At 38.8% G+C, this 14,288-nt stretch overlaps 1 protein-coding gene across 8 annotated transcripts in view; it reads right to left on the bottom strand.

Moving 5' to 3' along the window:
- Nucleotides 1–8,024: 8,024 nt before the first annotated feature.
- The window catches only part of IFT80 (intraflagellar transport 80), a 46,141-nt gene continuing 39,877 nt past the window's right edge, over nt 8,025–14,288 (bottom strand). For 5 of the 8 annotated variants that reach the window (XM_074547521.1, XM_074547522.1, XM_074547516.1 and 2 more), the window contains 2 exons: nt 12,530–12,653; nt 8,025–8,344 (listed from right to left, as the gene is read on the bottom strand). In XM_074547521.1, the coding sequence (XP_074403622.1) occupies nt 8,243–8,344; nt 12,530–12,653 (226 nt within the window). In that variant the 3' untranslated portion in view covers nt 8,025–8,242. The remainder of the gene's footprint in view (nt 8,345–12,529; nt 12,654–14,288) is intronic. The other 3 variants (XR_012581693.1, XM_074547517.1, XM_074547519.1) reach the window with 3 other exon arrangements.

The following is a 14,288-nucleotide window of genomic DNA, read 5'->3' as shown; positions in this document are numbered from 1 at the left end:
ATTGTTATTTGTCACGTTTACTGCTTGGGAAACTTTTCTGCTGTAACAGAACTTCGGGCCACATCCTGAGGCCTAAATACTCTTTTTTAACCATTTCCTAAAACCCTCTGACTTTATGGATTCCCACACTGGGTGAGCAGCAGCTCCCAAAGCTGCAGCCACTGCTGGCTCCTCCTGCCCTCCCCTCACAGCCCCTCTGCAGGGAGAAATGGCCCCAAAATGAGGTGGAGATGCAGAACAAACCCCTGGAATTCAGAAAGCAGCAGCAATTTCTCCTGGTTTGCCAGAAGCCCAGCGCCACCAACACCTCCTTCCCCAAGCTCTGTAGCACAGCTGAGAATTTTCCCCCTCGTTTTTGCCGTGTCACAAACACAATTACCCAAAAGTGGGGGTGACAGCAGGGCGTGGCTGGCAGCGATCGGCAGCGACATCACCACCACCAGGAGGGTAAACAGGACAAAGGAAACGAATTTACCCCACGCGAGGCTCTCGTGGGTGGGTCAGCAGCTGCCCATCAGATCTGGCAGGGCCAGCCCAGAGGAAACCAAGCAGAAAAGGTCCGGTCAGTTTTTGCCGTGTTACTCACTTGGATGACAGTCAAATTTTCCATGATGAGAGCTCCCTGTCCGCCCCCTTTTGCTGGAGTTTTGCAATTGGGGTGAAGGTAATCAGCAAACCACAGAGATGAGGGGTGGGCTGGGGCACCACTGGGTGACCTGTGAAACCTCAGCGGCAGGAACAGAACCCAACAAAAATGAAGAGTAAAGGTCTCACTGTGCCTGCCCAGGTGCCAGGCCCCAGTCTGTCAGTGCCTGCTCTGACACTGCTGTTCACTCCCTTCTTGAACTGCAAAATCCGTGCTGGGCTCTGCACCCTGAGCTGTTCTGGCTCAGGCATCACCTTGATGTCCTTGCTCATCCCTGCACCCTTGGGTTTGTCCCACAAACTCGGGCGCTGCTCATCCCCACACGTTCCTGCATCCTTGGCTCATCCCTGCATGTTCAACTTCACCCTCCCATCTTTGGGTACCACTCATCCCCGCACCCTGAGGTGCCACACCAAGGTCCCCGTGTCCTTGGTGCATCCCTGCATGCTCAGTTCCCCTCGTCCCCGCACCCTGAGGTGCCACACCAAGGTCCCCGTGTCCTTGGGTGCATCCCTGCATGCTCAGTTCCCCTCGTCCCCGCACCCTCGGGGTTTCCGTGTCCCGCTGTCGCGGTGTCCTCACCCCCAGCCTGTCCCTGTCCCCGGGCTCAGCTCAGCCGCGCCTCTGCCGGGGCCATCCCGCCGCTGATCCTGGCGCGGTGCCGCGGCCCCATTAGGCGGAGCGGGGCGGCCAAATGGCCCCATCAATATTTGATGCGCTCCGAGCCCGTGGCGGGGCGCGGATAAAGCGCGGCTCGGCTAAAGCGCGGCGGGCGCGGGGCGCGCAGCGGGGATGGCGGGCGGCGGCTGCGGCCGGGGCGGCTGCGCGGGGCCGGGGGCGGCTCCGGGGGCGGCGGCGGCGGGGCCGCCGTGGGTGCCGCGGGCGCGGAGGCTGGCGCGGAGGCTGGCGGCGCTGCTGGTGCTGCTGGCGCTGCTGGCCGCGGGCTGCGCTCTCCGCCGCCGCGCCTGCCCCGCGCCCCGCCGAGCTCCGCGCCCCGCCGCGCCCCGCCGGGAGCCGCCGGGAGCCGGCCCGGCCTCCGCGGGCACCGCCGGGAGCCCGGGAGCCGCCATGGGCCTGGAGCTGCCGCACCTGCCCAGCTACGAGGAGGTGAAGCACCTGCCCAGCTACGAGGAGGCGCAGCGCTGCCCGGCCGCCGAACGGGGCGCGGCCGCGGGGATGCGGGGCTGAGCGCTCCGATGGACCGGCGGGATGGATCATCCTCGTCCTCATCCTCATCCCCATCCTCATCCTCATCCCCATCCTCATCCTCATCCCCATCCTCATCCCCATCCCCATCCCCATCCCCATCCCCATCCCCATCCCCGTCCTCATCCTCATCCTCATCCTCATCCCCATCCCCATCCCCATCCCCATCCTCATCCTCATCCTCATCCTCATCCTCATCCTCATCCTCATCCTCATCCTCATCCCCACCCCCATCCCCATCCCCATCCCCATCCCCATCCTCATCCTCCTCCGGAGCCCCGGAGGGACAGCGGGACAGCCCCGGGTGTCGCAGGAGGGATGCCCGGGCAGATCCAGCCGCGTTCTCCGGTGGGACGCTGAGGAGCGCCGGGGATGCTCCACAGCGCAGGGGGAACCTGGTGGGCTCTGCAGCGGGACCCCGCGGGTTCCCGGGAATGCTCCGCACCTGCTGGACACCTGGATCTGCAGCGGGACCTCGCGGATTCCCGGGAATGCTCCGCACCCGGCTCTGCCCCGGGAGCTGCGGCATTCCTGGGGACACAGAGCGGGACGCGCCGCCCGGAGCCGCTGGCGGAGCCCGCAGGACACCGGGGCGCCTCACGAGGACACGGCACAGCTGGAAGGGACGAAGGTGACTTGGGGACATCGGCTCCAGCGCACGGACACGGAGCGATGGAAGGGCTGGCTGTGGTTTCGTTCAGCATTCCCCGCTGCCCCCACCCCGCCTCGCGTGAATTTTGGGATGGCTCCGCTGTGCGGTTTTCTGTGTGGACACCGCTGGGTGATGCTGAGCCCCACGGGGGCCAGAGGGAGCTTTGGGGACAGCGGGACCCGGCTGTGCCCGGGGCCGGGGCAGCGGGGGAAGGAGGGAACCGCTCCGGAACCGGCAAATGGAACAGCGGGGAGCTGGGAGCCCTCTGCCCCGAGGGAATGAGTGTCACGGGTCTGGGGGAAATAAATGTCACAGCTCCAGGGAAATAAATGTCACAGCTCCAGGGAAACGAATGGCAATGTCACAGCTGCAACTCCTCCGTGACCCTGAATGCTTCCTGCCAGCCCAGCCCAGCCCAGCCCAGCCCGGCTCTCTGACACGGAACTGCTCGGTGCCCAAAGCTTGCATTAAATAAATTAAATACCGTTTGTTTTCCTGTCCTAGCCTGACTTTAGCACTCAGAGCTGAGGATGCGCTCAGTGCAGGAGCAGCAGCCACGAGCACCCTTCCCTTCCCTTCCCTTCCCTTCCCTTCCCTTCCCTTCCCTTCCCTTCCCTTCCCTTCCCTTCCCTTCCCTTCCCTTCCCTTCCCTTCCCTTCCCTTCCCTTCCCTTCCCTTCCCTTCCCTTCCCTTCCCTTCCCTTCCCTTCCCTTCCCTTCCCTTCCCTTCCCTTCCCTTCCCTTTTCCCTTTTCCCTTTTTTCCCTTTTCCCTTTTTTCCCCTTTCCCTTTTCCCCTTTCCCTTCCCTCCCTTTTCCCTTTTTTCCCTTTTCCCTTTTTTCCCTTTTCCCTTTTTCCCCTTTCCCTTCCCTCCCTTTTCCCTTTTCCCTTTTTACCCTTTTCCCTTCCCCCTTTTCCCTTTTCCCTTTTCCCTTTTTTCCCTTTTCCCTTTTCCCTTTTTTCCCTTTTCCCTTTTTTCCCTTTTCCCTTTCCCTTTTCCCTTTTTCCCTTTTTCCCTTTTTCCCTTTTTCCCTTTTCCCTTTTCCCTTTTCCCTTCCCAGGTGTCTCTAAGGCCAAACCCAAACCTGCACAAATAAATGAATTTATTTAAAACACAGATTAGATTTTCAGAACTGCAGGGCTCCAGCTAGTGCAGCCATTTCTTTTCATAAAGTGAAATAACCCTTGCTGACTCTCCATGAAAAACGCAGAAATAATGGGATATTTTACTGGAATAATAATAATAATAATAATAATAATAATAATAATAATAATAATAATAATAATAATAATAATAATAATAATAATAATATTTATTTTGCACACTGTGCAGACTCATCCCTCTCTGTCCCCGAAGGCACCAGCCCATCCTGTGTTCCCAAATTTTACAGGAGGGCAAAAGCACCTGAACTAAAATGAAAAAGGTCAAAATCCAGTATTGGAAATTTTATAGCACAAAGCAACCCCTGATTGGTTCGGATCAATAAAAATAAACTTTGGAAATGGAGATTCTCACCTGTGATCAGTTCATAAAAACCTTTTTTAATCCCATCCCCTGCAAAGTAAAATCTCATCTCCGTTATCATCAAAATAAAGAGATGGAGGTCTTAAAATGTTTCATAAAAGCCATGTAAAACCCAATATAAAAACCTTATCTATAATATAAAAATAGCAAATTGCTTCTCTCCAACCTGCCCCCGGCTGTGGGCGACACAAACTTTGTATTTCTATAAATAACTATTGAAATTTCACAATTCCTTTTTAGAAAGCTTCCAGCTTTTCCACAGCTGCTCGTTTGTAATTGTGACTGTTCTGAAGTGAATCAGGCAAAAATCTCCAGTTTTTCTGCAGGAAATGGTTCCACATAATCCGTAAAATCGAATTTTCACGTCATGATTTTCCCAAAGGGTAAAATCCCACAGACCAATCCAGACCTCGCAGCTTTATTGTCTCAAAAACCAGAAAACAAAAGCTATTTTTTAATTTTCCCTCTGAACTATTACAAATATGCAGTAGGCTTTGGAACACCCACCCGAGCTTTTCCTTTTGCCTCACTTGAGGGTTTATTTTTCACCTAAAAATGCATTTTTCAACCCCATTTTTGTAATTGGAGAGGATTTACTGTGGCCAAGGAAAAATGAAATTAATGAACTCAACTCCCACCCTGCAATAAAATTTGGGTTATTTTTGATTATTGATCCATCACAGCAGCACCCAAACCACTGAATTTTAATCACGTTAATTATTCTGTTTCTTAGATTGGTTTATGATGGTTTAAATCAAGTTGTGAGCAGTTAAATTAGAGGTATTTATTTTTAAAATAATTTCTTGTTCTGGGCAATAACGTAACCAAAATGTACCTGAAACCTCTGTATCCTTCTGCTGTTTATTTTTGCTTAATACTGAAATAACTAAAAAAAGGTAAAAAATAAATGCAAAACTTTGGAAATTCCAGAAAATTCAGCTCCAGATTCCCCTGGCATGGATGGATGGGAATTTCCCTTGGAATTACAATCCCTAAAAAGCCACAGAGGAACATTCTCACCTGAGAATATCCTGAAATTCAGATTTCACACCCAGGTCATTAATTTAGCACCTGGGAATTAAAGTTTTTTCCCAAAATATTTTGCTTTGTTTTGTATTTAACACCAGGATGCTCAGGACTGGATGTGCGTGATAAAAAATGGAATTAAACACCTCCAAATGTCATTAAAACACCCCAAATATTCTTATTTTTAGCACTCAGTGGAGAATTCCACATGCAGCAGCTCTCAGATATCTTAAAAATGGTATCTTAAAAATACCTTAAAAAATGATATCTTAAAAATACCTTAAAAATACCTTAAAAATGATATCTTAAAAATACCTTAAAAATACCTTAAAAATGATATCTTAAAAATACCTTAAAATATGGTATCTTAAAAATACCTTAAAAATGATACCTTAAAAATGATATCTTAAAAATATCTTAAAAATATCTTAAAAATACCTTAAAAATGATATCTTAAAAATACCTTAAAAATGATACCTTAAAAATACCTCAAAAATGATATCTTAAAAATGATATCTTAAAAATACCTTAAAAAATGGTATCTTAAAAATACCTTAAAAATGATATCTTAAAAATACCTTAAAAAATGGTATCTTAAAAATACCTTTAAAAATGATACCTTAAAAATACCTTAAAAATGATATCTTAAAAGTACCTTAAAAATGATATCTTAAAAATACCTTAAAAATGATATCTTAAAAATACCTTAAAAAATGATATCTTAAGAAATGATATCTTAAAAATGATATCTTAAAAATAATATCTTAAAAATACCTTAAAAAATGGTATCTTAAAAATACCTTAAAAAATGATATCTTAAAAATGATATCTTAAAAATACCTTAAAAATGATATCTTTAAAATACCTTAAAAATACCTTAAAAATACCTTAAAAATGATACCTTAAAAATGATATCTTAAAAATACCTTAAAAAATGATAACTTAAAAATACCTTAAAAAATGATAACTTAAAAATACCTTAAAAATACCTTAAAAATGATACCTTAAAAATACCTTAAAAATGATATTTTAAAAATACCTTAAAAATGATACCTTAAAAATACCTTAAAAATACCTTAAAAATGATACCTTAAAAATACCTTAAAAATACCTTAAGAAATGACATCTTAAAAATGATATCTTAAAAATACCTTAAAAATTATATCTTAAAAATACCATTAAAAATATCTTAAAAATACCTTAAAAAATGATACCTTAAAAATACCTTAAAAATGATATCTTAAAAATACCTTAAAAATGGTATCTTAAAAATACCTTAAAAAATGGTATCTTAAAAATACCTTAAAAAATGATATCTTAAAAATACCTTAAAAAATGATATCTTAAAAATACCTTAAAAAAATATATCTTAAAAATACCTTAAAAAATGAAACTTTTAAAATGATATTTTAAAAATACCTTAAAAATGATACCTTAAAAATACCTTAAAAATGATATCTTAAAAATACCTTAAAAAATGATATCTTAAAAATGATATCTTAAAAATACCTTTAAAAATGGTATCTTAAAAATACCTTAAAAATACCTTAAAAATGATATCTTAAAAATACCTTTAAAAATGATACCTTAAAAATACCTTAAAAAATATCTTAAAAATACCTTAAAAGTGATACCTTAAAAGTACCTTAAAAATGATACCTTAAACTTCTCCACTTTGATTTGGTTTTATTAAGAAATCGATGAACTGTGCAGGGAAGGGTCACAGAATGATTTACAAATTTGCTGCATGTGCAGATATTTAACATTTTGCTGGAAACATTTGAGAGATACACAATAAACCCTGTCGGTGATGAATAAATTGGAATTATATTTATAACAGGAAGGGAATGCAGCCAGCTGGGGGTGTGAAACAGAGAGAACTTGATGAAATAACAGAAATTAATTAAAAAGATATTTACAAATCAAGTGATTTGAAAAAAAAAACATTTGTAAATATTTGAAAAAAAACACAGGAAATATTCTCTTATTTTAAATATTCTTGTTGATTTTACACATCAGATGCTACAAATGCTGTTTGTTACTTCCAGCAAACCAAAGCACATTCTAAAGCATTTTAAACAACAACAAAAAAATCATTTTACTGCTGAATGCTTTGCTCAGTGACAAACCTGAATAGCTGGAATTATCTGAAATTAAAGAACTCACTAACAAATATGGATTCCCAGAGCTGTGAGGGAAATGTTTGTACAGGAGAGGCTCAAGCTCCTTTTTTTATTTTATCCTTTATTTTATTTATTATTTATTTATTTATTTATTTATTTTAAATAAATTTTTTTTTTTTTTTTTTTTTTTTTTTTTTTTTTTTGCATTTTCATTTTGCTCAATTTGTTTTGGGGCAATTGGAACAATTGGAGAGGTCCCTGAGGGTGCAGAAAGAACCAAACTGCTCAATTTGGGGCCTAAATTCTCATTTCAGTGGAGGTTAACAAATATTAATGGCAATGAACATTTAAAATCACTGAGAGAGGAACTGTTCATTCCCTTTTTTCTCATTTATTGAACATTTAAAATCACTGAGAGAGGAACTGTTCATTCCCTTTTTTCTCATTTATTGAACATTTAAAATCACTGAGAGAGGAACTGTTAATTCTCTTTTTTCTCATTTATTGAACATTTAAAATCACTGGCAATGAACATTTAAAATCACTGAGAGAGGAACTGTTAATTCTCTTTTTTCTCATTTATTGAACATTTAAAATCACTGAGAGAGGAACTGTTCATTCTCTTTTTTCTCATTTATTGAACATTTAAAATCACTGAGAGAGGAACTGTTAATTCTCTTTTATCTCATTTATTGAACATTTAAAATCACTGAGAGAGGAACTGTTAATTCTCTTTTTTCTCATTTATTGAACATTTAAAATCACTGAGAGGGGAACTGTTAATTCCATTTTTTCTCATTTATGTAGCCAGCACTACAGCAGAATATAAACCCAAATGAAATAATGAATTGTGTGTGACCCAAGGATTGAAACCCACAGAAATTCCCACTCCTGTGCCCTCAGGATTTTTGCTGTGGCTTTGTTTGCACAACAGAGCAGCTCCAAACACTGAAGCTGCATTTTGGAGGTGAAAAATGTGAATTTTGGAGGTGAAAAATGTGAATTTTGAGGTGAAAAATGTGAATTTTGAGGTGAAAAATGTGAATTTTGAGGTGAAAAATGTGAATTATTGCTGCACGGTCACACTGCTCCTGCCCGCTGCTCGCTCCCTCTCTTTGGCAATCTCCATCTCGATCTTGGCTTTGATTTTGTTCCAATCCACTTCCAGCTGCAAGGAGAGAGAAAGGAAAACACAGAGATCAACATAGAGACAGCCAGGGCAGTGATTCCATTGAAAAATACAAGTTATTCCATTGAAAAATACAATTATTGGTGCTGGGGGCCCAAAGCCATGGGAGAGATGAAGGCACAGCTGAGTTCTGACTGAGCTGCGCCTTTAAAAAAAAGCAAGGCTGAGCTTGGTTTCAATAAATAAATATTTTAATCAATTTTAATAAAAATAAATATTTATTTAATATAAATTTTAATAAAATAAATATTTTAATAAATAAATATTTAATCGATTTTAATAAAAATAAATATTTATTTAATATAAATTTTAATAAAATAAATATTTTAATAAATAAATGTTTTAATCAATTTTAATAAAAATAACTATTTATTTAATATAACTTTTAATAAAATAAATATTTTAATAAATAGATATTTTAATCAATTTTAATAAAAATTAATACTCATTGAATATAAATTTTAATAAAATAAAGATTTTATTAAATAAATATTTTAATAAAAATAAATATTTATTTAATATAAATTTTAATAAAATAAATATTTTAATAAATAAATATTTAATCAATTTTAATAAAAATAAATATTTATTTAATACAAATTGTAATACAATAAATATTTTATTAAATAAATAATTAATCAATTTTAATAAAAATCAATATTTATTTAATATAAATTTTAATAAATAAATATTTTAATCAATTTTAATAAAAATTAATACTCATTGAAAAATGTCACTGTGCCCTGTGGTTTATTGCTGGAGAATGAACACTGGCAAAGGAGGGGTGGGAGAAGAATTTCAAGGGATGCACAGGGAATTCTCCTCTGGAATGAAATAACAGAGATTATTGAGTTATTATTGAGAATTAACTTGAGATTATTGAGTTATTATTGAGAATTAACTTGAGATTATTGAGTTAAGTTGTTGAGAATTAACTTGAGATTATTGAGTTATTATTGGGAATTAACTTGAGATTATTGAGTTAAGTTATTGAGAATTAACTTGAGATTATTGAGTTAAGTTATTGAGAATTAATTTGAGATTATTGAGTTATTATTGAGAATTAACTTGAGATTATTGAGTTAAGTTATTGAGAATTAACTTGAGATTATTGAGTTATTATTGAGAATTAACTTGAGATTATTAAGTTATTGAGAATTAACTTGAGATTATTGAGTTAAATTATTGAGAATTAACTTGAGATTATTGAGTTATTATTGAGAATTAACTTGAGATTATTGAGTTATTATTGAGAATTAACTTGAGATTATTGAGTTATTATTGGGAATTAACTTGAGATTATTGAGTTAAGTTATTGAGAATTAACTTGAGATTATTGAGTTATTATTGAGAATTAACTTGAGATTATTGAGTTAAGTTATTGAGAATTAACTTGAGATTATTGAGTTATTATTGGGAATTAACTTGAGATTATTGAGTTAAGTTATCGAGAATTAACTTGAGATTATTGAGTTAAGTTATTGAGAATTAACTTGAGATTATTGAGTTATTATTGGGAATTAACTTGAGATTATTCAGTTAAGTTATTGAGAATTAACTTGAGATTATTGAGTTATTATTGAGAATTAACTTGAGATGATTGAGTTAAGTTATCGAGAATTAACTTGAGATTATTGAGTTAAGTTATTGAGAATTAACTTGAGATTATTGAGTTATTATTGAGAATTAACTTGAGATTATTGAGTTAAGTTATTGAGAATTAACTTGAGATTATTGAGTTAAGTTATTGAGAATTAACTTGAGATTATTGAGTTATTATTGAGAATTAACTTGAGATTATTGAGTTAAGTTATTGAGAATTAACTTGAGATTATTGAGTTAAGTTGTTGAGAATTAACTTGAGATTATTGAGTTAAGTTATTGAGAATTAACTTGAGATTATTGAGTTAAGTTATTGAGAATTAATTTGAGATTCTCCAAGAGGGAAAATGGAATTAAACAATTCCACAGCCACATTCTCAGGTGAAAATGCAAAAACAACACCTCAGTTCTGGAGACCCTGGCTGGGCCCAGGACTCTCAGGATGTGTGTGAATATTGAGAACCTGATGTGTAAAATCAGCACAACTTTGGCTGCACAAAACACAGGGAAAAACTCTTTATTTAATTTATTTAAGTCTGAAGAGGTTTGAGGTTGTGAGAGGGAAACTGAGACTCTTTTTTATGCTGAGAAGGAACAGCAGCACAAAAATCTTGGTTTTCTTTTCAATTTCTTTCTGATTTTGCTCTATGAGCCTGACAGGCTCCATGCAAAATTCAATTACAGCTGAAAATTCACATTATGTGGATCCCTCCTATCCACAGATCCAGCAAGGACCTCCAGCACCTGGATGTGGAAAAGGACCACAAACCTCCTGAGTGAGAAATTCAAATTTCAAGAAAAACTTGAAACCAAATTTCCAAATAAAATTTTAGAAATCTTCAAAATTTCTACATTTCAAGATTGAGTAATGAAAAATCATCCTGCTCACACCTCGTCACTGCCAAGGTGGAATTCCTTAGGAATCCCAATGGAATCTACAGCTTCCTCCAGGATTTTTAGAAAATCAGGATTATCTCCAAAGCATCAGGGAATTTCTGTGATTTTTTTTTGCTCTGTAATGGATTTTCCAGAACTGGAAATGCTGCAGGATAAAAGATGTGCAGGAATCTGTGCTTGATTCTCCAGGTGAATTATTGTGGATTGCTTCATGAGGGGATGGTTTTGTTTGGGAAATGAGGATTTAGCACTCCTTAAAGTGCTAAAAGCTGATGCCTCCCATTAGAAATCCAGCTTTATTTATTCCCAGTGCCCATGGAAGGAGGAGAATTCCCAGCCCAGGTGCAGGGGATACAAGGATTCCACACAAAAAAAGGATTTTTGGGATCATTTCTCCCTCAGGATGCTGAGGAACAAGGAGGGACAGGAGAGAATATTCCACTGGAATCCAAGACCCAGCTGCTGAATTTCTGATGTGTGAAACACTAATAAATTGATTTCCTGGGGATGCAGAGGGTTTCTAATAAATGTATACTGAGCTGTTTATTATATTTAAAATCAGAATGGTTTGCAGTTTATAAATATCCAGATTCCTTCAGTTTGTTACAGTTTCAAGGAGGGACAGGAGGGAATTGTGGGAATATTCCACTGGAATCCAAGACCCAGCTGCTGAATTTCTGATGTGTGACACACTAATAAATTGATTTCCTGGGGATGCAGAGGGTTTTTCCAATAAATGCATATTGAACTGTTTATTATATTTAAAATCAGAATGGTTTGCAGTTTATAAATATCCAGATTCCTTCAGTTTGTTACAGTTTCTATCCATAAAATACCACAAAAAAAATGTTGGAAATATTTGAGAGACTCATTGAGCCATGGTGAGGTTTGTTACAGTTTCTATCAATAAAATGCCACAAAAAAAATGTTGGAAATATTTGAGAGCCTCATTGAGCCATGGTGAGGTTTGTTACAGTTTCTATCCATAAAATGCCACAAAAAAAAATGTTGGAAATATTTGAGAGCCTCATTGAGCCATGGTGAGGTTTGTTACAGTTTCTATCCATAAAATGCCACAAAAAAAAATGTTGGAAATATTTGAGAGACTCATTGAGCCATGGTGAGGTTTGTTACAGTTTCTATCCATAAAATGCCACAAAAAAAATGTTGGAAATATTTGAGAGACTCATTGAGCCATGGTGAGGTTTGTTACACTTTCTATCCATAAAATGCCACAAAAAAAAAATGTTGGAAATATTTGAGAGCCTCATTGAGCCATGGTGAGGTTTGTTATAGTTTCTATCCATAAAATGCCACAAAAAAATGTTGGAAATATTTGAGAGACTCATTGAGCCATGGTGAGGTTTGTTACAGTTTCTATCCATAAAATACCACAAAAAAAATGTTGGAAATATTTGAGAGACTCATGGTGAGGTTTAACTCCCTGTTTGCAGAAAACAACTGTGCCTTCACTTGTGAGATCCTTACCAGATATTAAATATATTTATTGTCAATCTTCAAACAAAACCCATGCCCAGCTATTCCTGGCCAATCTTAGGAAAGAATTCCAGAATTCCACATTTCTGTTGACTTTGGAAGCGCAGAAGGAAAGCAGAGGAGCAAACCCACCCACCTCCATCAGGGACAGCCCTGAGGGACACTCACCCCTTGTGCATATTGCAGAAACCTCTGGTTGGTTTCTTTCTTCCCAAAATCCTGCAGGAATTTCTGCCTGTAGGCCAGGACCGTGTCCACGTGTGTCCTGTGCTTCACTGCCAGCTCCAGGGCCCTGCAGGACAGCACAGGGTGGGGAAAGGCTCTGGAATCACCCAAAAAATCCCAAAACTCTGAGGGTGAGGGCAGAGATTCCCAAATCCAACCCCACAGCAGCATCAGGAGGTTCAAAGCAGCCACTGATGGAAAAACCCAACAATTATTCCCACTGCCAACCTCATCACATCATTAATTTGAGGCTTTTTATTTCAGGGAAATGCAATATATTTCAGAGTTTAGCACCAAAATAATAATGTTTAATTTCTTTCTAGTCATAAACAGGTTCTGCACACTCATAATACACATTCATGATGTATTCTATGGAATATTTATAAATATTGTTTCGCTCTGGAATCACCCAGAAAATCCCAAAACTCTGAGATCCCACATCCAACCCCACAGCAGCACCAGGAGGTTCAAAGTACCCAGTGATGGAAAAACCCAACAATTATTCCCACTGACAACCTCATCACATTATTAATTTGAGCCCAGGAGGCTTTTTATTTCAGGGAAATGCAATATATTTCAGAGTTTAGCACCAAAATAATAATCTTTAGTCATAAACAGGTTCAGAACTCAGAATACACATGCATGATGTATTCTATAGAATATGTATAAATATTGTTTCGCTCTGGAACCACCCAGAAACTCCCAAAACTCTGAGATCCCACATCCAACCCCACAGCAGCATCAGGAGATTCAAAGCAGCCACTGATGGAAAAACCCAACAATTATTCCCACTGCCAACCTCATCACATCATTAATTTGAGGCTTTTTATTTCAAGGAAATGTAGAATATTTCAGAGTTTAGCACCAAAATAATAATGTTTAGTCATAAACAGGTTCTGCACACTCATAATACACATGCATGATATATTCTATAGAATATTTATAAATATTGTTTCGCTCTGGAACCACCCAGAAACTCCCAAAACTCTGAGATCCCACATCCAACCCCACAGCAGCATCAGGAGGTTCAAAGCAGCCACTGATGGAAAAACCCAATAATTATTCCCACTGCCAACCTCATCACATCATTAATTTGAGCCCAGGAGGCTTTTTATTTCAGGGAAATGCAATATATTTCAGAGTTCAGCACCAAAATAATAATGTTTAGTCATAAACAGGTTCTGCACACTCATAACACACATGCATAATATATTCTATGGAATATTTATAAATATTATTTCACTCTGGAACCACCCAGAAACTCCCAAAACTCTGAGATCCCAAATCCAACCCCACAGCAGCACCAGGAGGTTCAAAGCAGCCACTGATGGAAAAACCCAACAATTATTCCCACTGCCAACCTCATCACATCATTAATTTTAATAAAATTTAATAAAATTTAATATTAATTTAATAAAATTTAATAAAATTAATAAAAAGCCCAGGAGGATTTTTATTTCAAGGAAATGCAATATATTTCAGAGTTTAGCACCAAAATAATAATGTTTAGTAACTTCTTTCTAGTCATAAACAGGTTCTGAACACTCAGAATACACATGCATGATATATTCTATAGAATATTTATAAATATTGTTTCGCTCTGGAACCACCCAGAAACTCCCAAAACTCTGAGATCCCACATCCAACCCCACAGCAGCATCAGGAGGTTCAAAGCAGCCACTGATGGAAAAACCCAACAATT

This window comes from Zonotrichia albicollis, chromosome 9 (assembly GCF_047830755.1).
Source record: "Zonotrichia albicollis isolate bZonAlb1 chromosome 9, bZonAlb1.hap1, whole genome shotgun sequence".
Taxonomy (NCBI): Eukaryota; Metazoa; Chordata; class Aves; order Passeriformes; family Passerellidae; genus Zonotrichia; species Zonotrichia albicollis.
Note: the sequence above shows the minus strand (reverse complement) of the source record. Positions and strands in the feature narration are given on the sequence as shown.